At 33.9% G+C, this 27,147-nt stretch overlaps 1 protein-coding gene across 6 annotated transcripts in view; it reads right to left on the bottom strand.

Annotated features, from left to right (window-relative positions):
* The window catches only part of RHOBTB3 (Rho related BTB domain containing 3), a 109,731-nt gene that overhangs the window by 24,112 nt on the left and 58,472 nt on the right, over positions 1 to 27,147 (bottom strand). For all 6 annotated transcript variants that reach the window (XM_031967820.1, XM_031967826.1, XM_031967849.1 and 3 more), the window contains 2 exons: positions 24,841 to 24,953; positions 16,431 to 16,551 (listed from right to left, as the gene is read on the bottom strand). In XM_031967820.1, coding sequence (XP_031823680.1) covers positions 16,431 to 16,551; positions 24,841 to 24,953 — 234 coding nt within the window. The remainder of the gene's footprint in view (positions 1 to 16,430; positions 16,552 to 24,840; positions 24,954 to 27,147) is intronic.

The raw sequence follows: 27,147 nt of genomic DNA, 5'->3' as shown, positions 1-27,147 counted from the left end.
TTGGAGTGAGGGTGAGAGTGGGAAGGAGAAGTAGCACCAGGGCAGTATGACCTGAGGCCTCAGTATCTTCATTAATAAAATCAGCAGAGCAGAATTAGTTTCTCCAAGACCCTACAGAAAGGAATAAAACTAGGATTTGGTTCTACCTAATGTAAGGTCATCTGAATGTACTTTTAAGTGACAAGATCATACCGTTAAAGGCAGAAGCAACCTCAAGAAATGTGACATATGTAAAGTTCAACACACATATCTGAGCAACTAATTTAGCGAGTAATTATTTGAATAATTAATAAAAGGATGGTAATTTGGCTGCTGCTTGTAAACTAAGGTGGATCATAGTGGCCTCTTGATGTTTATATGCCCTTGGAAGAACAGGTATTTCTGACAGATGGTTAACAGGTAGTTATATTATATTATATATATGAATATTACAATACATTATAATAAGAGGTTAATCTATTCTAATGAGGGGTTAGGAGAGCTAGATTATTCCACTCATCTCCAGTCTTGAACAATCTAGAAAAACTATCTCTCTCAACACCTAAGCCTGAATAGACCACAATAGGCTTCCCTAGATGGGTGAGAATGTTAAATCCAATCTCTTTATCAGCCCTATTCTTCAGATGTTGATTTGATCTAGAGAATGAGGAAATAGAAGAGAGAAAAAATCTTAGATTTTCCCAATAGTGATAAGTTATTAATATGAGAAAAATAATCATTTCTCTCAGAGGCTACCTAATCCAACACCCCACCATTTTAGAAATGAGGAACCCAGAGAAATTAAAACTTGCAATAGAAAGGTAGTGATTCCAATCCAACTCAACTGAATCCAGATCTTGCTGTCTATAAACATGCTCAGGTGTCCTCCATCCTTAGGAAAAAATCCTCACTTGATCAGTCCATCCCCTCTAGCTGAGCTCATATGTTTCTTTTCCCTTTGGTGGCTAAACTCCTTAAGAAGCTGATCTACAATCAGCACTTTGATTTCCTCTCCTTACCTTTTTCTTAATTCTCTGTGATTTGGCTTCGGACTTCATCATTCGAATAAAACTGCTTCCTTCAAAGTTATGGATGATCTTTTAATTACCAAATGGAATGGTTTTTTCTTAATCATTACTCTTGACTTTTCTGGGATTTTTGACATTTTCACTCACCCTCTTCTCCCAGATACTCTCTCCTCACAAGAGACTAGTCTCCTTTGCTGGATCTTCATCAGATCACATCAGCTAAAAACCATGAGTACCTGCCAAGACTCGGTCTAAGGCTCTTTTTTCCTCTCTGTATACTATTTCATTTGACAATCTCAGCAGCTCCAATGACTTCAATCATTGTCTCTATGCTGATGATTCTCAGATCTATTTATTCAGCTCTCATCTCTCTCCTGACCTTCAGTTCCCTTTTGGACATCTTGAACTGAATTTCCTGTATACATCTTAGATTCAGTCCATCTAAAACTGAAACCTCCTCTCGTCCTAATTTCCCTATTACGGTCATCAGTACCACCATCTTCCCAGAAAGTCACCCAGACTTGCAACTTGTCATTTTTCACTCTTGTCCTCCCTTTCACATATCCAATCTGTTGTTAAGTCCTAGTGACTACACCTTCACTACATATCTCTTGTATGTCTCCCTCTTCTCTTCTCTGATACTGTTACCAATGTGGTGCCCTCATCACCTCACATCTGACCTACTGCAGTGGCTTTCTAGTTAGTCTCTTCAAGTCTCCCTACTTCAATCCATCCTCTACAGAGTAGCTAACATGATTTTTCTGTAGTGCAAGTCTAACCATATCATTCTCCTACTCAGTAAAAACTTCACTGGCTGCCTGTCATCTACAAAATCAAAGACAAAAATCTTTTTTTTTTTTTTTTTTCATTTTTAAAGTTCTTTACAACCTAGCCCCTTCCAAATTTTCCAGTCTTCTTTTGTTTTACTTCCCTCTAGACACTATGATGCAGCAACATTAGCCTCTTTATTGTTCCTCATATAAAATACTTTTGACTTGGGGCTTTTCACCAGATGTCATCCATACCTGGAGAAACATTCTTCCTCTTCATCTCTAACTCCTATGACTTCCCTGGCTTCCTTCATATCTTATCTATAATCCTGCACCCTGCAAACAGCCTTTCTCACTCAACTGATAAATGATCAAAGGATGTAATAGGCAGTTTTCAGATGACGCAATTGAAGCTATTTATAGTCATACCAAAAAAATGCTCTAAATCACTACTGATTAGAGAAATGCAAATTAAAACAATTCTGAGGTATAATCTCACACCTATTGGCTAATAAGACAGAAAAAGAAAATGATAAATGTTGGAAGATGTGGGAAAATTAGATGCTAATGCATGTTTAGTGATCTAACCATTCTAGTGAGCAATTTGGAACTATGACCAAAGGACTATACTGTGCAAAGCCTTTGATCCAGCAATACCATTACTAAATTTGTATCCCAAAGAAATCATAAAAAAGGGAAAAGAACCCACACGTACAAAAATAATTATAGCAGCTCTTTTTGTGGTAGCAAAGAATTAAAAATTAAAGGAATGCCCATCAATTGGGGAATGGTTGAAGTTGTAATATGTGAACATAATGGAATACTGTTGTGCTATAAGAAATGATGAGTAGGTAGATTTTTGAAAAGGCTTAAAGGATATGAACTGATACTAAGTAAAGTGAGCAGAATCAATGTTATACACAGTAGCAGCAACACTGTGTGATTATCAACTATGATATCAACTTTGCTCTTCTCAGCAAACAATGATCCAAGACAATTCCAAAAAATATGTGATAGAAAATGCTATCCATACCCAGAGAAAGAACTAAGGAGTCTGAATGCAAATTGAAGCCTATTATTTTCAGGTTTTTTTGGTTCTTGTGGTTTTTCTCTTTTCTCCCAATTCTTCTTTCACAATATGTCTTATGTAGAAACATATTTAACATTATTGTACATGTATAAACTATAACAGATTTGCTTGCTGTCCTGGGGAGGGGAGGAAAGGGAGAAGAATTTAGAGCTCAAATATCTTTACATGTAATTAGAAAAAATAAAATACTATTAAGTGCAAAAAAAGAAGAGGCCTTTCTCAGTCACCCTCAGGGCTAGAGAGATCATTTTCATTTTATGCTGTATCTCTCTTATATGCATATTGCTGCGTACATACTCTCCTAACTGCAAGCTCTCTGGGAGCAGACGCTACTTTTGCTTTTCGTTGTATCCTCAATAATTAACACAGAACCTGGGAAAGAGTAGGCACTTAATAAATGGTGGTATTGTTATTTCCACTGTACACAGTGCCTACTTGGGTGCTAAGTAAATTATTAAATGAAAGGATGAATTAAGGTAGATTAAGGCTGATTGTAAATATTCAAGTAAAGTGATGACAGAAAAAAACAAGACAAATAGGCAAAGATTCTCTCTTTGCCTTTTTATCCAAATAAGGACACATGGTATTGTAGAAAGAATGATAGATCAACCTGCAGTCAGTAGAACTGGGTTAGAATTTCAGCTCTGCCATAAACCATCTCTATGACTTTGGATCTCAGTTTCTCAGCTGTAAAATGAAAAAGCTGGTTTACCTTCAGATGGTTTCTCCCAGCTCTAAATCTAATGTATATATTTATTAGTAAGTTTTTATGTAGTACTTTAAAGTTTGCTTCACAAATATTTCATTTTATTCTTATGATAATCCTGGATGGTAGGGGTTACTATTATTCCCATTTTACAGAAGAAACTAAAGATAAATGATCTGTGCAAGGTCACACAAACTTAGCAAGTATCTGAGTTGGAATTTGGTTTCAAATCTTCCTGACTTCAAATTAAATGCTCTAGCCACTATTCCACTTAGCATACTTTTAAATATAACCTAGATCCTGAATTGCATACAGGACCATCTCCAGTTATCCTGATCTATATCTTGCTAATGGATCCAGTTGGCTCTGGAGGAGAGAATAAGGCTCTTTGCAGAGCCCACCCTGACTTAAATCTAACACACTTGCATGTTGTAGCATCATCTCTCTGATGTCATGGTCCTCTTTGAGAATAAAGGACAAACAGCAACAACAACAACAGGATCTGTATTACATTTTGAAAGCATTAGTAACATTCTCAAGTGTGACTCAAGTCAGATTAAAATATAATTGGGAAAACTTTAAGAAAATGAATAAAAATTACAATCAACATAGATATAAAATATAACTATCATCCAAAGACAAGCAAACTTTCCCACTCTTTTCTTCACTAAATCACTGTGATAGTCAAAATCTGCCTGGAGGGAAACTTCATATCCTGCTATCACTTCTTGTTCTCTCATCCCCATACTCTTTAACTCTATTTATTCTCAGTCTCCACTCTGCTTTGCCCTCAAATTCCATTTGATCTATGAAATTCTATTGTTAATAAACTATCCTTCACCTCGACCTTTTTGTTCATAACTTCAATTTCCTTGAATTCACAGAAATATATCAGAGTAATAGGGTATCCCTGACAATTACTTTCTCTACTATTGAATGTACCTGCTTTTAGGTCCTATATTGCCCATCCAGAATCTTTTTCTCTCTCTCTGGACTTATAGGGCAGGCAGAGACAAGACTCTTCACTCCCCACTTTTACTCCCAAATTCTTTGTCCCCACCATCCAGAGACCCTTCCACTTATAAGATTTGTTTCATCCTACATTACCCAACCTAGACCCTGATTGTTATTGTCTATCAGCCCTCATGTCACCCTTCTTCCTTTCCATGTACATTTTTTTTTTTGCTTTTTGCTGAAGCAATTGGAGTTAAGTGACTTGCCCAGGGTCACACAACTAGGAAGTGTTAAGTGTCTGAGACCAGATTTGAACTAAGGTCCTTCTGAACTCTATCCACTGTGCCACTTAGCTGCCCCACTTCTTCCTTTCTCAAGAAATTTGGCCCTTGGCTCACAGTCTTCCTCTTAAGCCCAAGTCTTGGCTTTGTGCTTATGGGCTTTAATATACAAGACGACATCCCTACTATATCTATGACAAATCCATGTTTGTAAAATATTTACAAATATTCTTCAATTTATTCCTATACAAATTTCTGAGGCAACATAGTATGGTGAGTGGAGATCTATAACCTCTGGCTCAAACTCTGTCATCCCAGTTCATCAACTATCTCAGTTCTTATGATCCATACCACAGACAGGGTTGGTTATGCCCTTGACCTATGTAAATATCATCCACAATTCAAAACTTTGCTGTCCCCTCAAATTATAACCTCTTACTTTTCCATCACTCCTTATGCTTCAATCCTTCTAGTACTCTTCATCCTTACTTTCACTTCCACATATTCTATTTTTAATTTGTATTCTTCGCCCACTTCCTTTCTTCTAGGTTCATTTTCTTCTCTTTAAAGCCCAAACTTTATTAACTAATATGGATATATGTTTTTCCTGATTTCATATGTATAATGGGTTTTATATTTCTTGTTTTTTCAGTGAAGTGGGGATGGGACTAGAGGATGGGAGAGAATTTGAAACTAAAAATAAAATAAAAACCTCACAAAACCTTGCCTTATAGTCCACCAATTCAATTGAAAACTGTTTGTCTATCCTTAAATCTCTTCCCCCTGCCTCATTAGTTTATAATTTCCTAAAGACAAATCCCAGATAATCCCCACCATTCATGTTGACTCCTACATATATGATGTTGAGAACCCTTATTAGATATGATCTAATTTAAAGTGGACATTTATAGCTATGGGAAAATCCTTTCACTTTTTCATGACTGACTCTATCATACTCTCCACAGTATCTTTGAAATATTGTCTTCTGCCTTTACATCATTTACACCAGAGGTGTCAAACTGTATGGACCATAAGCCTCACAAGCGCAACCTGAACCATATTAAAATGTACTTGGGAAATGCTTAAAGTCAATAAAAAATACAATAAAACATAGCTAAGGTTACATTTTAAAATGAAATCGATCAGGGGCCTTCTGGGGATCCTGATGTATAGTTTGGTGTTTCCCATTTCTCTTTGAGTTTGCTATCACTGATCTACACTACTCCTAGAAGACCTCTACTATCATTTACAAAGAAAAGATAAGCTATCTACCAAGAGTTTCTTCTTTCCAATTCTACATCTTCAATTTGCACAATCATCTTCCATTTCCCTTTGCTCCAGATTCAGGGAATGAAAGACTCTTTTCCTTTTCAAGTCCTTCTTTCTTGTGATTTTAAAGCCACCTCTTTCCACCTATATTCTCCAGGAGGCTTTCCTTTGGAATCATTTAATTTGTCTTTCTACCTTCAATCCATCTCTATCCTTTAGCTCCTCTAATGCTGATAATCATTCCTGGATCTTCCCTATCTTTAAAAACAAACAAACAAAAAACATTGGTTGGCTTGGCTATTGTCTCAGGAATATTGCCAAACAACTCTGAAAGATTTAAAACCTCTTAAAAACCTGCTCAACCATGATTCTACAGGATCTATGATGAAGCAGGTCATCTACTACTTCCTGACAGAGTAGTGATGGCCTCAGAATGCAATTTGAGACATCTGTGTATTTTTGTACAGGCCAATGCAAGAATTAGTTTTGATTGACTATGCCTATTTGTTACAAGGATTTTGCTTTCATTCCTCCCCTCCTCCGAAGTAGAAAGGAAGGTAGGAAAAAAAAAGTTCTGTTAACTATAAGAAAAAGATATTTTATTCTCTGTCTCACCTCTGTCTTTTAACCAAATTCCTAGAAAAAGTTAAATTGCCTCAATTTTCTCAATTTTCATTCACATCTCAACTCCTTACAATCTAGCTTCTTTCTACTCCACCACTGGATTAAAACTTATTTCTTTAGTTCATGAGAAAACTGATTTATAAGACTCATGATATCTTATTTGCTAAATCAAAAATGGCCTTTTTTCAGTTGTTTTTCTCCTTCACTGTTCTGTAGCATTTAACATTGTTAATCATCCCCTCCTACAGAATACTTTCCCTCTCGACTTTCATGACAACACTCAGGAAAAAAAAAAAACAAAAAACAAAATTCATATGGAGGAAAAAAAATTCAAGAATCCTGAGAACTGATGAAAAGCAATTGGGAAGGAAGAGGACATAGTAATATCCTCAAACTATACTCTACAGATAAATGATAAAATGATTTTAAGAAGCAGTTTTCTGTTATGGGCCAGAATTCTGTACTTGAAACAAGGATTCTTACAAGATGCTAACTATGTGGAATTGATAATACAATGGTTATCCAGTTTAGCACGGTGATTAATAGTTCTCTAGTTCAGTATGATTGATTTAATCTTACAACAAATAATGGTTCCCTAGTGATATGACTGATTTATACTCAGTATATTGTAAATGATCTAATTATAATAGAGCATATAAACTGGGACAAAGTCAACTAGGGTGGGACTCAGAAACAGATTCATTCCATCGTCCACCTTTGTGTTGTTTGGAGGCTGAAGCATAAGCCACGGACTCAAGAGAGATTCACTCTATCTTACACCACCGTGGTGGCTGTCTTGTCCTCCTGCTTCCCCCACTGAAACCAAGGCCCGTCTGAAGGGCCTCAAAAAAGCTGTCTTGGGCCCCAGGCAAGGAGACAATAAAGAATTTGGACTTTAACACCAGCTATTCTCGGGGTGATTACTTTGCTAAAATGAAGGCTGGTCCAGAGACCTCCAGAAAACCAGCCAGAAGAAATGCAAACTAAAACAACTATGAGGTTCCACTTCACAGATTTCAGAATAGCAAAGCTGATCTGACAAAAAAGAAAAATGACAAATGCTGGAAATGAAGCAGTGGGGAAGATACATTATTACATTGTTGGAGAGGTTATAAAGTGGTTCATTAATTGGGAACCATGCCTTTGACCCAGCAATACCACTGCTAAGTGTGCACTCCAAGACAAAAAAGGACCTACCTCTTGTAGGTACAAAATATTTACAGCAGTTCTTTTTGTGATCACAAATAATTGGAAAATGATTTATTAACCATCACTTGGAGAATGGCTAACCCAATTATATATAAATGTGAAAGAATCTGTTGTTTACTCATTTTTCAATCATGTCTGACTCTTTGTGATCCCATTTGGGGTTTTCTTGGCAAAGATACTAAAGTGGTTTGCTATTTCCTTTTCCAGCTCATGAAGAAACTTAGGCAAAGAGTCACACAGCTATTGTGTTTCAGGCCACATTTGAACTAAGGAAAATGAGTCTCCTGACTCCAGGTCCAGTGCTCAAACCACTATAGTACCTCCTGCCAATACTATAGAATACTATTATACTAAAAGAAATGAAAGGGGAGGCGGGGAAAGAAATGAAGGAATGGTTTCAGAGAAACATGAGAAGACATGAACTGATACAAAATGAAGTAAGCAGAATCAAGAGAATAATTTATACAATAAAAATAATATTTTAAAGACAATGTGAAAAAACTTAGAAACTGATAATCACAGAAAAATGAGTCATGATTCCAGTGGACTCATGGTGAAACACGCAACCCATCTCCTGACTAAGAGGTGATAGACTCAGAGTAAAGACTGAGATATAATTTTTTTTTTGGACATAGTCAGTGCGGGAATACACATACACACACATTACATGTGTGTGCTGGCTTTTAAAGAGATTTCTTTTTTCTTGCTTTTTAAATTGGGAAAATGAGGTGAGAGGGAAAGAAGGCAGATTAATTTGAAAAAAAAATTTAAAAATAAAAATACTTGTTACTGGTTTGCCTCCTACTTAATGGGATTCCTTGTACTCTTTCTACTTTGCAAGATCATCATCCATAACCTCCACCCCCAATATGTACCTTCTTTCTCTTCATTTTTTATACTTTCACAAAGATCTCATCAGCTGTAATAGTTTCAGTATCAGCTCTCTTCAGATGACTCTTAAAATCTACTGCCAACTGCCTACTGGGCATCTGTAAACAGATGTCCAATATGCTCCTTAAACTCAGCATGTCTAAATGGTATTGATTTTCTTTTCCCCTAAACCTACTTTTACTCTAAATTTGGTTATTTCTGTTAAGAGCAACATTATTAGATTTGCAACTTCAGGAATCCCCTACTTTTTATTTAATATTTTATTTTCCCCATTACATGTGAAAAAAATTTTTTTAATATTCATTCAAAAAATTTTGAGTTCCAAATTGAAAAGGCAAGCAGTTTGATATAGGTTATACATGTGTAGTCATCCAAAACATATTTCCATATTGGTCATATTATGAAAGAAAACAGACCAAAAAAAAAAAAAAAACCCAAGAAAAATAAAGTAAAAAAAAGTCCTCCTTTATTCTTTTACTCTCCCTCACCCCACAAAACTTATCAGATGTGAAGTACTTTTAACTCTACTTCCATGTCTGTCCCCCTCTTCTCTATTCACATGAAAACTGTTTGAATGGTAGCAATAGTCTCCTAAATTTTCCTTTTTTTCCTAGTCTCTCCCTTTTCCAATTCATTTTCCAAATTGATAATACCAAAGGCAAGGATGTGATCGCACCACTTCCCTGCTAATGAAGTTCCAGTAGTTCCTCATTGCCAAACTCTTCTCTTCGTCATTTAAAGTCTTTTACAATCTGGCCTTAATCCACCTTTCCAAGCTAATTATACATTACTCCTCTTCAATTACTCTTCCGTTTCTGCCAAACAGGCCTACTTGTTCCTCATAAGCAACATTCCTTCTCCTGCTCCCAGGACTTTGCTCACTGCCAGTCCCTCATATCTGGGATGCTCTTCCTCTTCATTTTCACCTCTTGAAAATCCTTAAATTCCTCCAGGGCTCAGCTCAAATACCACCTCTTCTGTAAGCGTTTCAAGATGCTGCAGGGTGTGAGTGCTTCACCCCTCCCAAATTACTTCATTTTACTTTGTATATACTTAATATTTACTTTTGTTTTCCATGCTGTAGCCCCTCAAAATCAAAATCTGAGGTCAGGGACTATTTCACTTTTATTTTTGTATCCACAGGACATGGCACATTTGTTCAGTTGTTTTTAGTTGTGTCCTTTGTGACTCAATTTAGGGGGCTTTCTTGGCAGAAATAGGAATAATTTGCCATTTCTTTTTCAAGCTCATTTTGTAGATAAAGAAACCAGAGCAAACAGGATTAAGTGACTTGATAAAGATCACATAGCTAATAAATGCCACACTGCATAGTAAGTAATATATGATTAGCTTGGAAAGGTAGATTAATGCCACACTGTGAAAGGCTTTAAATGACAAAGAATAGAGTCTGGCAATGGGAGAGCTACTGGAGCTTCAGCAAGAAGGGTCTTCTTGACTCCAGGCCAGGCACTTTATTTACTGTGCCAGCTTACTGCCCAACACAGCATATAGCTGAGATTTACTAATTTATGAAATTAAACTGAACTGAATTACCTGACCTGGATATTATGTTTCAGCTTCAGGGACAGTGTTTTACTTTAAGACTTCTTAAGCCTTTGCAAATTTTCAAATAAAGATACATAAGATATTTGCCAACCAGGACTTTTCTTAATTTAACTCCTTCCCTCTTCAGAATGTTTTAATCTCAAAATAGTAATTTATGTAATTTGTGGGGAGGAGAAAAGAGACTACATTCAAATTTATTGATTTCAGGAAATAGCATAAATGTACATATCTGAACAACAAGAAAAAAAAAAGACCTTTCTTCTTCATTACTATCAGAGAAGTCTATTCATAGCACAAGTTGATTATTACATTGTTTTCTACTGAAATATAAATTTTCTGAAAATAATATATACAAGTTTGCTCTCATTATATGGATATGTACTTGGTACATATGCTGATAATTTAGGGGAAAACTTTAAATAAACACAAGATACTGACCTAATCTAATTCCCAGAATAGAATGTGCATTGATTAACTGTAGTTATGAGACTATTCATCTACACTTCTCCCTCCCCCCAAGCTTCCCCAGACACACAACTGTTAAAGCTCTAATTGCCTAAAGATTATCAAGTCCCTGAATTATTAGGGTGACAAACTAGAGAGTCAGGCTTAATATTTACAATAAGATGTGTCATTCATTGTTTAGGGGAAGTCTCAGTGTATTCACTGACAATTGGAGTACTTCCCATTAAGCACCAAATCAATGCTTTACATTTAAGGGAGGGCCAATTAAAAGCTTTTCAGAGTGAGAAAGGGGTTACTAGACATTAGAGTCCATTCCTGTTTTTCTGCAGGAGCTCTTACTACAATAATATTCTTACTGAATTATTTTTGGTATCATTGGCCAACATCATATACTTGACACTAGTTTGGCAAGTTGCATTTTGGAAAGTTATCAAATGTCTCTTTATCTTGGCAAATGACAAAATTAAAGGTAAAATTAAAGTCTCTAGAGAGTAGTTCCCAGAATTAAAGGCTTATATTAGTTATAATATATTTACTTTTACATAAAATTTCCATTGTGGTCTTTCCATCTTTATAAAAAGACATTTAATTTGGACCAAAGCAGAACTAGAGATCATTACTGATCACAAAATAGAAAATTTCGATTATACCAAACTGAAAAGTTTTTGCACAAACAAAACTAATGCAGACAAGATTAGAAGGGAAGCAATAAATTGGGAAAATATTTTTACAGTCAAAGGTTCTGATAAAGGCCTCATTTCCAAAATATATAGAGAATTAACTCTAATTTATAAAAAATCAAGCCATTCTCCAATTGAAAAATGGTCAAAGGATATGAACAGACAATTCTCAGATGAAGAAATTGAAACTATTTCTAGTCATATGAAAAGATGCTCCAAGTCATTATTAATCAGAGAAATGCAAATTAAGACAAACTCTAAGATACCACTACACACCTGTCAGATTGGCTAAGATGACAGGAAAAAATAATGATGATTGTTGGAGGGGATGCGGGAAAACTGGGACATTGATGCATTGTTGGTGGAGTTGTGAACGGGTCCAACCATTTTGGAGAGTAGTTTGGAACTATGCTCAAAAAGTTATCAAACTGTGCATACCCTTTGATCCAGCAGTGTTACTACTGGGATTATATCCCAAAGAGATTATAAAGAAGGGAAAGGGACTTGTATGTGCACGAATGTTTGTGGCAGCCCTTTTTGTAGTGGCTAGAAACTGGAACTGAATGGATGTCCATCAGTTGGAGAATGGCTGAATAAATTGTGGTATATGAAAATTATGGAATATTACTGTTCTGTAAGAAATGACCAACAGGATGATTTCAGAAAGGCCTGGAGAGACTTTCACGAACTGATGCTGAGTGAAATGAGCAGGACCAGGAGATCATTATATACTTCAACAACAATACTAGATGATGACCAGTTCTGATGGATCAGGCACATCCTCAGCAACTGAGATCCACCAAATCATTTCTAATGGAGCAGTAATGAACTGAACTAGCTATGCCCAGAAAAAGAACTCTGGGAGATGACTAAAACCATTACATTGAATTCTAATCCCTATATTTATGCACACATGCATTTTTGATTTCTTCACAAGCTAATTGTACAATAATTCAGAGTCTGATTCTTTTGTACAGCAAAATAATGTTTTGGTCATGTATACTTATTGTGTATCTAAGTTATATTTTAATATATTTAACATCTACTGGTCATCCTGCCATCTAGGGGAGGGGGTGGGGGGTAAGAGGTGAAAAATTGGAACAAGAGGTTTGGCAATTGTTAATCCTGTAAAGTTACCCATGTAAATATATCCTGTAAATAAAAGGCTATTAAATTAAAAAAAAAAAAGAAATCACTGAGAAGATTTTGTGAGCATGAATGTTGAAAATTATCTATGTATGTATTTTGAAAATAAAAAGCTTAAAAAATAAATAAATCTAGGATACTAATATCCTAAAATTAAAAAAAAAAAAAAAAAGACATTTAATTTGATCAGAATTTCAAAATTGAACTTAGGCGCACGCGCACACACACACATGTCACACACTCACACAGTAACAAAGGATTTCTTTGCTGAATTTAAATATTTTCTCAATCGTTCCATTTAATTTTAATGATTATATTTCAATTTGTGGAAAGTTTCAAACACACACACTTACATATACATACACACTAGATTAAAAAGTTATCATTATAAAAATTTATTAAATAAAGGAAGTGTTACTGTCCCATAGGAATAATAATAATAATAAAATTTATTATGTGGTTATTGTTAGCAAATAACCTAGTCATGGATTTTGACTTTCAATGTAAAAAAAGAAAGTTGATTAAATAAGCATCAAAGTGAAGAAAAGTTTCAAATAGGAAAAACAAAAATTAATGAACAAATAAGCAAAGCAATATAATAAAACCCAATTTGGTATCTTTCCCCTTAAACTCACTCCTCTTCCAAACTTCTCTACTTATGTTGAAGGTACTCCTCCTCTTAAGTCATCTAGATTTACCACCTTGGAGTTTTCTTCTACTAGTCCCTTTCATCATCTCTCCAGGACTACCGCAAATAGCTTCCTAACTGGTCTCTCTTGTCTAGTCTCTCTCTCTCCAATTCATCCTCTACACAGCTTCCAATAGGATTTTCTTAAAAGCAGACCAGACAAACTGAATGGATGTCCATCAGTTGGAGAATGGCTGAATAAATTGTGGTATATGAAAATTATGAAATATTACTGTTCTGTAAGAAATGACCAACAGGATGATTTCAGAAAGGCCTGGAGAGACTTACACGAACTGGTGCTGAGTGAAATGAGCAGGACCAGGAGATCATTATATACTTCAACAACAATACTAGATGATGACCAGTTCTGATGGATCAGGCCATCCTCAGCAACAAGATCAACCAAATCATTTCTAATGGAGCAGTAATGAACTGAACTAACTATACCCAGAAAAAGAACTCTGGGAGATGACTAAAACCATTCATTGAATTCAGTCCCTATTTTATGCACACCTGCATCTTTGATTTCCTTCACAAGCTAATTGTACAATAATTCAGAGTCTGATTCTTTTTGTACAGCAAAATAATGTTTTGGCATGATACTTATTGTGTATCTAAGTTATATTTTAATATATTTAACATCTACTGGTCATCCTGCCATCTAGGGAGGGGTGGGGGGTAAGAGGTGAAAATTGGAACAAGAGGTTTGGCAATTGTTAATGCTGTAAAGTTACCATGTATATATCCTGTAAATTAAAGGCTATTAAAAAAAAAAAAAAAAAAAAAGTTAACAGAACGATCGTTCAATATTGTATCACTAAAATTAAGTGAGGAGTGAATATCCAATTAATAGAAGAGTATAGTCAATGACAAAAGCTGAAGAAAAGGTCCAAGAGAATGACCACCCTTTTATAAAAAAATTAAGCTAAAAATATTAAAATTGATTTGAGGATATTCAAAGATAAATATATTCATATATCTTCAAGGATACACAAATAACTAATATAAATAGAGCATAAATGTATAAGAAATATACAAGTAAAATTTTTTGTGGAAAAAAAAAAAAAAAAAAAAAGAAAGTTGATTAAATAAGCATCAAAGTGAAGAAAAGTTTCAAATAGGAAAAACAAAAATTAATGAACAAATAAGCAAAGCAATATAATAAAACCCAATTTGGTATCTTTCCCCTTAAACTCACTCCTCTTCCAAACTTCTCTACTTATGTTGAAGGTACTCCTCCTCTTAAGTCATCTAGATTTACCACCTTGGAGTTTTCTTCTACTAGTCCCTTTCATCATCTCTCCAGGACTACCGCAAATAGCTTCCTAACTGGTCTCTCTTGTCTAGTCTCTCTCTCTCCAATTCATCCTCTACACAGCTTCCAATAGGATTTTCTTAAAAGCAGACCAGACAAACTGAATGGATGTCCATCAGTTGGAGAATGGCTGAATAAATTGTGATATATGAAAATTATGAAATATTACTGTTCTGTAAGAAATGACCAACAGGATGATTTCAGAAAGGCCTGGAGAGACTTACACGAACTGATGCTGAGTGAAATGAGCAGGACCAGGAGATCATTATATACTTCAACAACAATACTAGATGATGACCAGTTCTGATGGATCAGGCCATCCTCACAAGAGATCAACCAAATCATTTCTAATGGAGCAGTAATGAACTGAGCTAGCTATGCCCAGAAAAATAACTCTGGGAGATGACTAAAAACCATTACATTAAATTCCCAATCCCTATATTTATGCACACATGCATTTTTGATTTCCTTCACAAGCTAATTGTACAATAATTCAGAGTCTGATTCTTTTTGTACAGCAAAATAATGTTTTGGTCATGTATACTTATTGTGTATCTAAGTTATATTTTAATATATTTAACATCTACTGGTCATCCTGCCATCTAGGGGAGGGGTGGGGAGTAAGAAGGTGAAAAATTGGAACAAGAGGTTTGGCAATTGTTAATGCTGTAAAGTTACCCACGTATAAATCCTGTAAATAAAAGGCTATTAAATAAAAAAAAAAAAATAAATTAAAAAAAAAAAAAATAAAAGCAGACCAGACCAGGTTATTCACTCAGTTGACCAATTAGTGAATACTTAGGAACCTGATATATGTTAGGAATCTGGGAACTCAAAGACAAAATGAGAAAATTCTAGCAAGGGAGAAAACATGTGCACATATAAGTTAATAAAATAGATATATACACGTTCAAAGATGGACTATTTTCTTATTACCTCTAGAATGAAATATAATATCCTTTGTTTAGCATTTAAAGTGCTTTACAATATGACTCAAGCCTATCTTTCTAGCTATATTATAAATCACTCTGCTACAAATATTCTGTAGTCTATTGAACTGGCCTTTTTGCTGCTTCTCACATGTGACACTGTATCTCAAATCTCTCTTGTCTTTGCTTGGAATGGTGTCCCATGCTGGGAATAGCTCTAAGAATTCTCTGTTATTGTTGTGTGTCAGAAATATCCAACTCTTTGTGACCCCATTTGGAGTTTTCTTAGCAAAAAATAGGAGAAGTTTGCCATTTCCTTCTCCATTTTACAGATGAAGAAAATGAGGTAAACAGGAGTGACTTGCCCAAGGTTATAGCTAATAAATGTCTGAGGCCAGTTTTGAACTCGGGTCTTCCCAATGCCAGATTATCCCTAACTCCAGACTCCTCTATCCACTGTGCTACCTAGCTGCCCTAATAATGCTTAATAAATGTTTATTTATTGTTGTTTCTATTTCTAACAATATTTCTAATTGATTTCTAAGTTTTAAGAAAGGTAGTAGTAAGGAAAATAACATATGCTTTTATCATTTTAGTAAAATATCATTTCCCCTGCAAGATTTTATTGCCCTTCAGTTGTTAATGCTGTAAAGTTACCCATGCATATATCCTGTAAATAAAAGGCTATTAAATTAAAAAAAAAAAAAAAAAGATTTTATTGCCCTTGATCATAATTGTTCTTCTCCTCTAAAATTGTCTAACGCTACAAAATAAGGATGTAGAGTTATAAGGAATAAGAAATAAAAACTTGCATTTGAGCAAACAGAAAGCATACTATACCTTGGATTTTGAAGATAACATCAGCAAGCATGGGTGTATTAAAGAAAAACCTGAGCGAAGTATTATAAAGCCAGAGGGGTCTTTTGGCTTGATAGGATCTGCAGTTCTTCAGGCAATTCATCTATAAGCATTAAAAAAAAAGACACAAAGAAAATTAACACTGAACAATAGGCTTCATTATTTTGAACCAGATGCATAATCACTACAAATTATTTGTCCATTTCTGATAAGAGACCCTTTTAGAACTGGACAGGAATTAGAATTATCTAATCCAGTGTTTTACAAACTGAGCTGCAAAGAATCCTAAAACAATTCAAGTCTATTTTTTGAATAAATAATGTATTTGTTAAAAGGTATAAAAATAGTAATTTTAGAGGATATTATTAGACGGTATTAGTTCCACCATGTAGAAAAGATTGAGAACCATTAATCTAATCTAATCTATCCTCCCCATCTAACCTCCTATGTCATAATTTAGTCTAGTTTTTATGGTAATTACAACATGAACAAAGATAACATAAATCTACACATGTCAATGAGCTAACATTGTAAAACTCAATAAACTTAGCAGGGGCATATCTCAGAGGAATCAAGTTTCTTAATCCTGAAATTGGTTTATTGTAGTAATATGCCTGTCTCAATTTTCAAGGCAAGCTAATACCAGCCTATCTCACAAGAATAACTAATAAAATATGGATCAAAAAAAGCACTCTAAAAATGTGAATTCTTATTTAAAGAGCAGTCAGTTAATCTACAACTTATTAAGAAAAGATAAAAACAAGTTCATCTTGATATCTTCCTTTCTCAATACAATATCCCCTGCTATTTCACTTTTCAATGCAAAAGTTTTCTTTTCAGTGGCAAAAAACATTGGAGAGGTTTTAAGTATTATGTGGTTGTAAACTAAAAAAAAAAATCATTATCCATTCTATGTGTGTGATTATACACACATACTGCTTTAATAAGTATGAGAATTAATAATCAAGTAAAATAGCTCATAATCACATAATCCTTTAAGGTTTACAAAGTGCTTTCTTAACAGCATATAAAGTGTTTCCTCATTTTACAGAAGATGAACTGATATAGGCTATCTCCTCAAAGAGGAAAGATAAGTATCAAATAAACACCTGATAAGTTCCAACAAAGAATCAAAATAATGCCAATTAAAAGAACTATAATTCTTTTATTCTAATGACTTTACTTACTCTAATAAAATTAGCAAAACATGAATAAAATTATAAAGGCCAAGCCAAGATATGTAAAAACAAGAATAGGCATATGCAGCCAGTAACCATGAAAACTAATGTAAATCTTCCTGGAAAGCAGGAATATAGTGAGATGCAACTGGAGATGTAGCCAGAGCAATGACCACGCCTTTTGAGCTATTAATTTCACTCCTGGGAATATAGCCCAAGGAAATAATTAGAAAGGGAAAAAAAGGAGCCATTTTGAACAAAGATGCTTATGATAATGGTACCATTTATAACAGTGAAAAATTGGAAACATGCCAAATGCTAAATGGAATAGCTAAACAATGGAGGATATTAATGCAACTAAGCATTATTTGTCTGAGTTATGAACAAATCTATGAAAAACAGAAAAACTGGAATTAGAAATATAGCTACAGAAAATGCAGGTATGTTAAAATACATTAATTTAAAAAGTATGAGATGAAATTAGCTCTTATAAAGTATTAGTTATATATGTAACTAATGTTATCTACTTATAAGTTGCTGCTAATGTTCATGTTTATGTTTATTTATATTTTTATAGTTAGGCTGAAGTCTGACTAAACAAAAAAAGGAAAAAGGGGAAAAAAAAAAATTAAAAATGAAACCTGTTATCCACCCAGGAGAAGGCTGAAGCAGTAAGCATAAAGGGTGAAGCAGTATGAATAAAATCAAACTGGATGGCCCAATGTGAATTACAGAAAAGAATCAAAAGAATAACTACTTTTGTGAACTGAGTGATACTGGGTCTTATATTGCCATGTGCAGAACTGGCAGATGCATTCCAGAAAGGGTTAAGACTGATCAACAGGCAAGGCTTAGATTCTAAGGCTTACTTGGGGGGGGGGGGGGGGGGGGGGGGGGGGGGGGGGGGGGGGGGGGGGGGGGGGGGGGGGGGGGGGGGGGGGGGGGGGGGAGAACAGTGGAAAAAGCCCTGGCTTAGGAGTTAAGAGAATCTGGGATGCCATATATATGTATGCACTTGGGTAATTTATTCTTCTATAAAAATGTGGGTGCGAGACTATGACCTCTAAGATCCTTTCCCATTCTGGATCTGAGTTTGTTATTTCTTCATACCACTGCATAAGATTCACCTTCTTGTCCATTCTACCTATTTTTGTTTGTTGCAGAAACTAAGAATGAAACTAAATATATGATGTATTGTATGCATCAAATTTTTAAAATAAATTTGCCTTTCAATATTGTTTATAGAATTTTCCTAAAATTATGATCAAAGTTATTAAAGTTTAAAATACACAAAAATTTTATTATGATTTATAAAAATATGAATTATTCTTGACCTCCAAAACCACATTAATAATTATATTAACTTCTTGAAACAAAACAAAGACAAAAAACCGAAAAAGAGAAAGAAAATGTAAACTATGTACCATCTGTGACATTTAAAAAGTCTGAAAGACATAGTTTCTGGACAATTTAATCATTAAAAAAAAAAATAATTCCAGCATTTTAAATAGAAGGATGATCAGACCAAAGATCTCTAATGAGAGTAAACTCATAATTTATATGCCTTTGGAAGAGCAAGTGTTCCTGAAGGTAACAATTAAGTCTGATTGGTTAACAATAAGAAAACGAATATTACAGTGAGTCTGGACTATATTACAATAAGGGTCTTGGGGTCCCGGATTGTATCACCCAAATTTTGACCAAAGAGACAGCAATTTCCATATTACCTGTCTGATAAAAGGGAGTATCAACATTTTTCTAGATCTTGTTGAGTGAATGCAATGGATAGGAATGTACCCATTAGCCCAAACTTAAAATTTCTTTTACTGTCTTTAATTAGATCTCAGCCATTCTGGGTAAGTGTTTTAGAAGATTTTCCACAATGGTTAACTTCTGAATAAGGAAGTAAAAAAGAGTTGAAAAACCTTGATTCTGATTCAATAATTAGTTATTGGTACAAGAGAGAAATATTCACTTTTCACATATCCAAAACAAAGAAACTGGGGAAAAGATGAAGGGGAAATTATTTGAGAATAATTAGATTCCTTGAAAATCAAGAATAAACCCTTAATGTCATATTTCATGAAATCATCAAATTGAAGATAAAGTGAAAACAGAAGAAATCCTAAAAAACCCTCAAAATTAAAATTAAATCTTGTTGAAGGGACAAAGCCAAAATCCAGACCTTACACCTAAAAAAAAAAATACTCTAAGGACAAAGGAAAGATTTCAAGTTCTAAGGAAAAAAATAAAAATCATATAAAGTGCCAAAGCCAAACAAACAACTATCTAAAAAGGACACAATCCTAGAATATGATATTTCAAAAGGTAATGAAGGCTTACAATAAAAAATAATATACTCTCCAAAAATCAGCATAATCCTACAGGAGAAAAAAAAATGGATCTTTAATGGAAGGAAAGATTCTTAAATATCCTTGATAAGAAGACCCATATATCTATGAAGAAACTTTGAAATGCCAATGATAGAACTAAAGAGAAATCTAGAAAAAGCAAATACACTTGAGCAATTGGAAGGGACTAAATGATGATGAACTTTTACATTCTAATAAGAACAGAGTTAAGGGTTCCTTCAAAATCCTTAAGAATTCAAGGTTCAAAAAGTATTTAAAAAGAATAAGAGGGAGACCAGGGGTGATTTTGTTCCATATTGATGATCTTAAAAGAGGAAAGAAAAAGATGGGGAAAGTAATATACTATGGAAGAAATGAGGGGAAAGAGTATGCAACTTACTATTTCTCATTATTGGGGTAAAAAAAAAAAAAGCATTTTAAAAATGAAGGAAGGAGTGGAGGAAACAAGCAAAATCTCACTCTCATCTGCATTGAGCAAAAGAGGATTGAATCATAGGCATATACACAAAAAGTCTGATATGGTAATGAATTAAAGTCAACAAGGAAATAGGAAAAGCTAGAGAAAGGGAGTTGGAGAGGAAAGAAACTTCAACTTCATGGGGTGAAACATAAAGGAAGAATTAAAAGCAAAAAATTAAAAGCTGTAAGAACCAGTTATTAGGATATGGGTGAAGAGAAGAAAGGAATAATATGAAGTAGAAACAGATTTATTCAATTAAAGATGTCCAGGTGTTAAACACATTCCTTCTCTTTCATATCTTCTTCTCTGGAAAAAGGGGTGGACAAAGAGAAGCAAAAGTATAAGAGGATATAAAACAAGGAATTATACAATAATCAAAAGTCAATCAACAAACATTTATTAAGGAAGGACTTAATATGTATCAGTCACTGTGCAGAGAGTTAGCATTTATAAAAGATGTACTCAAAGTCTCAGTACAGTTTTAAGCTATAAATTCTTAAAGCTTCTTGTACAAATGGATATTCCAAATGGGAAAAAGAACTGCAGAAGAGCTTATGTTTGGAACTGACCCTAGTACAATAGTTCTTTCTAGTGATTGTGATAATGTTATTTAAATAGCAAAATGAATAGAGATTTGAGTTGGAAAGAGTAGAAAGCTTGCAGTTCTGACACATACTAATAGAAGGAAACTGAATCCAGAAACTCAAACTCCTATTGAATGAGAAATAAGAGTACTTTTGAAGACATGTGAAAAAAAAAAACAAACTTAAGAATCTAATTGAAACTTTACTAACTTTTAAGACTCTGGAGGCCAAAAAAATTATTAAATTGCAAGTGAGGTGATAACTACTTCAAGCAGACTTAAAAGATTTTATTTGCAAGAATGTAAAACAACAGTAAACTCCGTATGCAACAGTTTCCAAGAAATAGACTCTAAAAATATTGTGATTTACCCAGAGTTAATGCAAAGGGCTGGAAGAGAATTTATTATACTTTAAGTGAATTTTAAAAAGCAAAGCATGAATAGCACTTTAGAAAAAGTAGATATGATTGCACTCTGGTGATTACTGAGTGAGAAAAGGAAGGAAAATACTATTTTTCTGCAAATTAAGACAACTCTAAGATACCACTACACACCTGTCAGATTGGCTAAGATGACAGGGAAAAATAATGATGATTGTTGGAGGGGATGCGGGAAAACTGGGACATTGATGCATTGTTGGTGGAGTTGTGAATGAGTCCAACCATTTTGGAAAGTAGTTTGGAACTATGCTCAAAAAGTTATCAAACTGTGCATACCCTTTGATCCAGCAGTGTTACTACTGGGATTATATCCCAAAGAGATTATCAAGAAGGGAAAGGGACCTGTATGTGCACGAATGTTTGTGGCAGCCCTTTTTGTAGTGGCTAGAAACTGGAAACTGAATGGATGTCCATCAGTTGGAGAATGGCTGAATAAATTGTGGTATATGAAAATTATGGAATATTACTGTTCTGTAAGAAATGACCAACAGGATGATTTCAGAAAGGCCTGGAGAGACTTACAAGAACTGATGCTGAGTGAAATGAGCAGGACCAGGAGATCATTATATACTAACAACAATACTAGATGATGACCAGTTCTGATGGATCAGGCCATCCTCAGCAACAGATCAACCAAATCATTTCTAATGGAGCAGTAATGAACTGAGCTAGCTATGCCCAGAAAAATAACTCTGGGAGATGACTAAAACCATTACATTAAATTCCCAATCCCTATATTTATGCACACATGCATTTTTGATTTCCTTCACAAGCTAATTGTACAATAATTCAGAGTCTGATTCTTTTTGTACAGCAAAATAATGTTTTGGTCATGTATACTTATTGTGTATCTAAGTTATATTTTAATATATTTAACATCTACTGGTCATCCTGCCATCTAGGGGAGGGGGTGGGGGGGGTAAGAGGTGAAAAATTGGAACAAGAGGTTTGGCAATTGTTAATGCTGTAAAGTTACCCATGTATAAATCCTGTAAATAAAAGGCTATTAAATTAAAAAAAAAAAAAAAAAAAAGGAAAATACTATTTTTCACTTGTACTTTACCACCTTTACAAAAACAGTAGGGCAGAAAACTTCAAAAAAGCAGACATACTAAGTACATGCCTTACTGACCACAAATGCAATAAAAATTACAATCAACAAACTGCCTTTGAAAAAAAGATTCAAATTTGCATGAAGTCTACACAATAGGTAGATCTATGAAGAAACCATAGAAACATGAGATTATTTCATCAATGTACATAACAACAACAACGATAAAACCAAAATCTGTTTTTTTGGAATATCTCCAAAGTTGCTCTGAAGGGGAAAATCTGAAAATTTTTATCAACAAGAAATTTTAAAAATGGATGAATGATGACAAGCAACTAAAAAATTAGAAAAGCAATACATCATAAAACTCCAAATAAACACAAAAATAGAAATTCTGAAATCCAAAATAAGAATGAATTGATAAAACTAGGAAACTCTTTTCTGAAAAAAAATTAAATACATAAGTTGTCAATTTGATTAAAAGATGAAAATTAAATTAACCACAGTAAAAAAAAAAAAAAATCACAACAAATGAAAAGGAAATAGGGAAATCATTCTACCTAACTACATAACATCAAATTGATAACTTAAATGAAATGGATATTTACAAAAATACAAAACACCCAGAATTAAAAGGAGGATTTTAAAAATATAATCTAAGGAAAAGAAATTGACTGAATCTAAGGAAAAACAACCAAATGGACATCAGTGAATTCTATGAAACATTTAAAGAATAACTAATTCAATATTATGTAAAACTATTATGATAAAATAGAAAAAGAATGGATCCTATCAAATTCCTTTTATGATATAAATATAATCTTCATATCTAAATCAGGGAAAGATAAAGTAGAGAGCAAAAACTATAAACCAATATTCCAAATAAATGATGAAAAAATGAATAAAAATTAGAAAAAATATTACAGCAATATATTTCTAAAATTTTACAATTTAATTGGGTTGGATATATACCAAGAATGCATATTCAATTCATTTTTTTTCCCCTGAGGCACTTGGGGTTAAGTGTGAATTTTTACAGCCACTCAGTAGAATTTGTAAAAATACCACAAAAGTCACCAATTTGTGCAAAGTCTATATAATACCACAACTAGGATTCAGGTGTACAAAAACATTCATATCAGCACTTTTTGTGGTAGTCAAGAAGTGGAGATAGATGTGTCAATCAATTGAGGAATGGCTGAACAAATGATGAGATTGTAATGGAATGGAATACTACCATGCCAAAAGAAATGAAGGGAGGAATTATAAGAAACTGAAGAAGGTTGATATGACTTAATTCAGATTTAAGTGAGTAGAACCAGGAAAGTTATCAAAAGACTACAATACTACCAAGAAAAACAATTCTGAAAGCCTTAAGAACACAAGAGTTGATGAACTAGAGGGGCAGAATGAAACATACTTTTCAGACATGGCCAGTGTATAGTTTTCGTATTGCTGTTGCTTGACATGGTTTATTTGTTATAGGATTTTGTTTTCTTTTTGAGTAAGGGAGCACTGGGGAGGAGGGGAACCCTAGTATAGCAATACAGAAAAAAATTAGAAAATAATAAGAGCGTCAATAAAGCAATTCTTTAAATGCACAGAACAGAAGAGAAGGTAGTTCAGAGGAAATCAGAGACAAGGAGGACTTTTAGAATTATATTAAATTTATCATGTACATAAAAAAATAAACTGTACATAATAAAAATGAAATTTTGTAAACAATCCTATTTTGTGTTCTTTGTATGTGAAAATGCTTACAGTTGTTAATTTTTGTCAAGTTCATACTAACAAAGAAATTTTTAAAATTATTTTAAATAATATTCCTATGTATTCATAGGCATATTCTCCCTCTTTCCTTCTCTTTATCTGTTCTCTCTCTCTTTTTTTCTTACACACACCCTCCCCCCCCCCCAATGAAATGTTACTGACCTGGCTATCTAGTAAGAACTCATCTCTCAAAAAAAAGTTTAACCAAAGACTGAAACAGTTTCTTACAAGAATTTTATTCACTTACTAAACTACTGAAGAAACCTGTTCTCTTAAGCCTATGGAAATGTACAAAAGGATAGAACACATAAGTAACCATTTTAGAATGAAAAAATCATTTAGATTTTAATATACAAATAATCTGAAAAAATAATGATTTTGACTTATTCTTATTAAAATACTGAAAAGATAAAAACATTTTTTAAAAAGACTAATGTTTCATTAGACTATAACTTTAACTTGGTATTATATACTCCTTTCTGAAGACTTTCTACTATTCATGGAGGAGAGATCAGAAAAGTAGAGTTAACTAATTTACCTTCCCTGGTGTTTTCAATATACATTTAACCTTCTCAATTACACCTAAAACATCACTGGGGTCTTTCAACTTCTTCTTTACATCTTCTTCCAACTCTTCCCATTGAAAAGCACCTGTGAATGAATAAGAAAATAAGCAAAAAATAAACAATGAGTTCACATTTAGAAATTGGCCACAAAGGAAGAAATTTAAGAAACCTTGCAGTCAAACATCAAATTGTCACACTTTGCTCATCTGCATCCTTCTTGCAAAATAAAAAAAAGTTGAGCAACCCATACATTTTTAAAAACTATTTTGTAATTCCCTAGTGAGGGAACAATGATAGGAAAATGAATTCAACTAATCATGCTCTTGTTCTTGGCCTGAAGATTTAGGAAAATAACCTTAAGTAAGGTCCAGTTAGAGCTTATTGACTTTTGCTGTCAGAGAAAATGCAGTACATTATAGCATAAACATGTAATCATCTGGGGGGAGGGGGGGGGAACCAAAAATTCAATGGCCAAGTCTCCAAAGTTAAGATGAGTCAGGACCTGCTATAGGACTGTTATGGAATGAGCTTGGGATGTATATACATTTAATTTGGATCAAGTCTCCAGTTCAAGTCTGAAGTGTTTAAATTCAATCTTTGCTTTGATTGTGAAACATGGATATTAGGTATATATTACTTAGATTCATGATGAAAGTTGCATTGTATACCATTCATCATATATAAAAGCTCAAAATGCCCTGTTGACTGTAAGACAAAGATTTTTCATGTTCTACAACAAATGTTATACAAGAAATATTCATTAAACACCTACTATGTGCAGAGCACCAATGTAGGCACTGAAAGAAGTACCAAATTTAAATAAAAGAAAATTTCTGCCCTTAAAGAGTTTGCAATCCAGTAAGGGAGATATACCAGATACTGGTAAAGATACGAACACACACACATACACACACACACACACACATATGTATGTGTATGTATGTATGTATGTATGTATGGTATATATATATTTTTATATGAAAAAATAAGTCCATCACAGGATCACAAAGCAAAATATAAAGCAAGAGAGTTGTTTGGCCATTTACTACAGGATCAAGGAGGGGTTCCTGAAAAAGTAGCACTTGAGGTAAAGTTGAAAGTCCAAAGGGAAGATATTTTAGGCCAAAGCAAAAGACACAGATCAAAAATAGCTTGATTAAGTTATTAGAAATAACACTTGAAATATGTTTCCACCCAGAATTAAAATGAATGAAAGCAGAATTTATAATGTTTGAAAGTTTGAAATGTGGTCAAGAAGTCCAGTGTGACTTGGTGCAAGGAGTACTCAGAAAATAAGACAGAATTCAACCATTGAGGGCACTGTCTCCTAGATAAGAGGATTTGGAATTTTACTATGCAGATAATAAAATTAAAGATTCTCAGAGTTCTGTGGGACCTCAAAGCCATCTAATCCAGCTGATATCTAAACAAAAATCCATTCTCTGACATCCCTAACAATGATAATCCAGGGTGTGCTTGGACAACTAAAATGAAGTGAAATCAATCCCACCTACTTTTGTCAGGAAGCCTTCCCCTTCATGGAGCCAAAATTTGCTTTTCAACAACCTCTTCTCACTGTACCTCTTCTTACGCAGCCAAGCAATTAAATTACCTCTTCCACCAAATAACTGAAGACAGCTATAATTCCCTTAAATCTTTTCTTCCTCAGTTCCTTCAAGTAACTCATAAAATATGATCTTCACCATTCTCATTAGCTTCATCTAGACACCAGCTTTATCAACGTCCTTCCTAAAATGTGATCCCAAGAACAGAATACAATATTACAGGTGTAATCTGACCAAAGATATCACCTTCCCCATTCCAGATACCATGATTCTTTTTTTAATTAGCTGGTTTTCAACCGCCATAAACTTTGACTCATTTCAACTTGTAATTCAGCAAAACTATAAACCTTTTTCAGACAAGTGGTTGTTGCACTACCTCCCCTACCCCCATCTTTAATGCTTGTCAAATTTATTATTTGATCCCTACTATAGGACTATATACTTTCAGTTATAGAAAGGATCTATGATTCACTAGAGTTGGAAACTTCCAATGTGGGCTCTTCCTCCATCGATTACAATTTCAACTGGTTGATCATTTAGAAGATAATTCCTAGGGATTTATCTAAGGAATTGAGAGGTTAAGTGACTTACCATGAGTTACAATGCTAGTAAACGTTAAAGGTACAATTCAAACTCAAAAGTCAGCACTCTATTTGTTATATCATACTTCCTTACTTTCTATTTATCCCTTTTAAATTTCATCATATTCTATTT

This window comes from Sarcophilus harrisii, chromosome 1, assembly GCF_902635505.1.
Source record: "Sarcophilus harrisii chromosome 1, mSarHar1.11, whole genome shotgun sequence".
In the NCBI taxonomy this organism is placed as follows: Eukaryota; Metazoa; Chordata; class Mammalia; order Dasyuromorphia; family Dasyuridae; genus Sarcophilus; species Sarcophilus harrisii.
The sequence above is the reverse complement of the archived record's forward strand: the minus strand, read 5'-3'. Positions and strand labels throughout refer to the sequence as shown.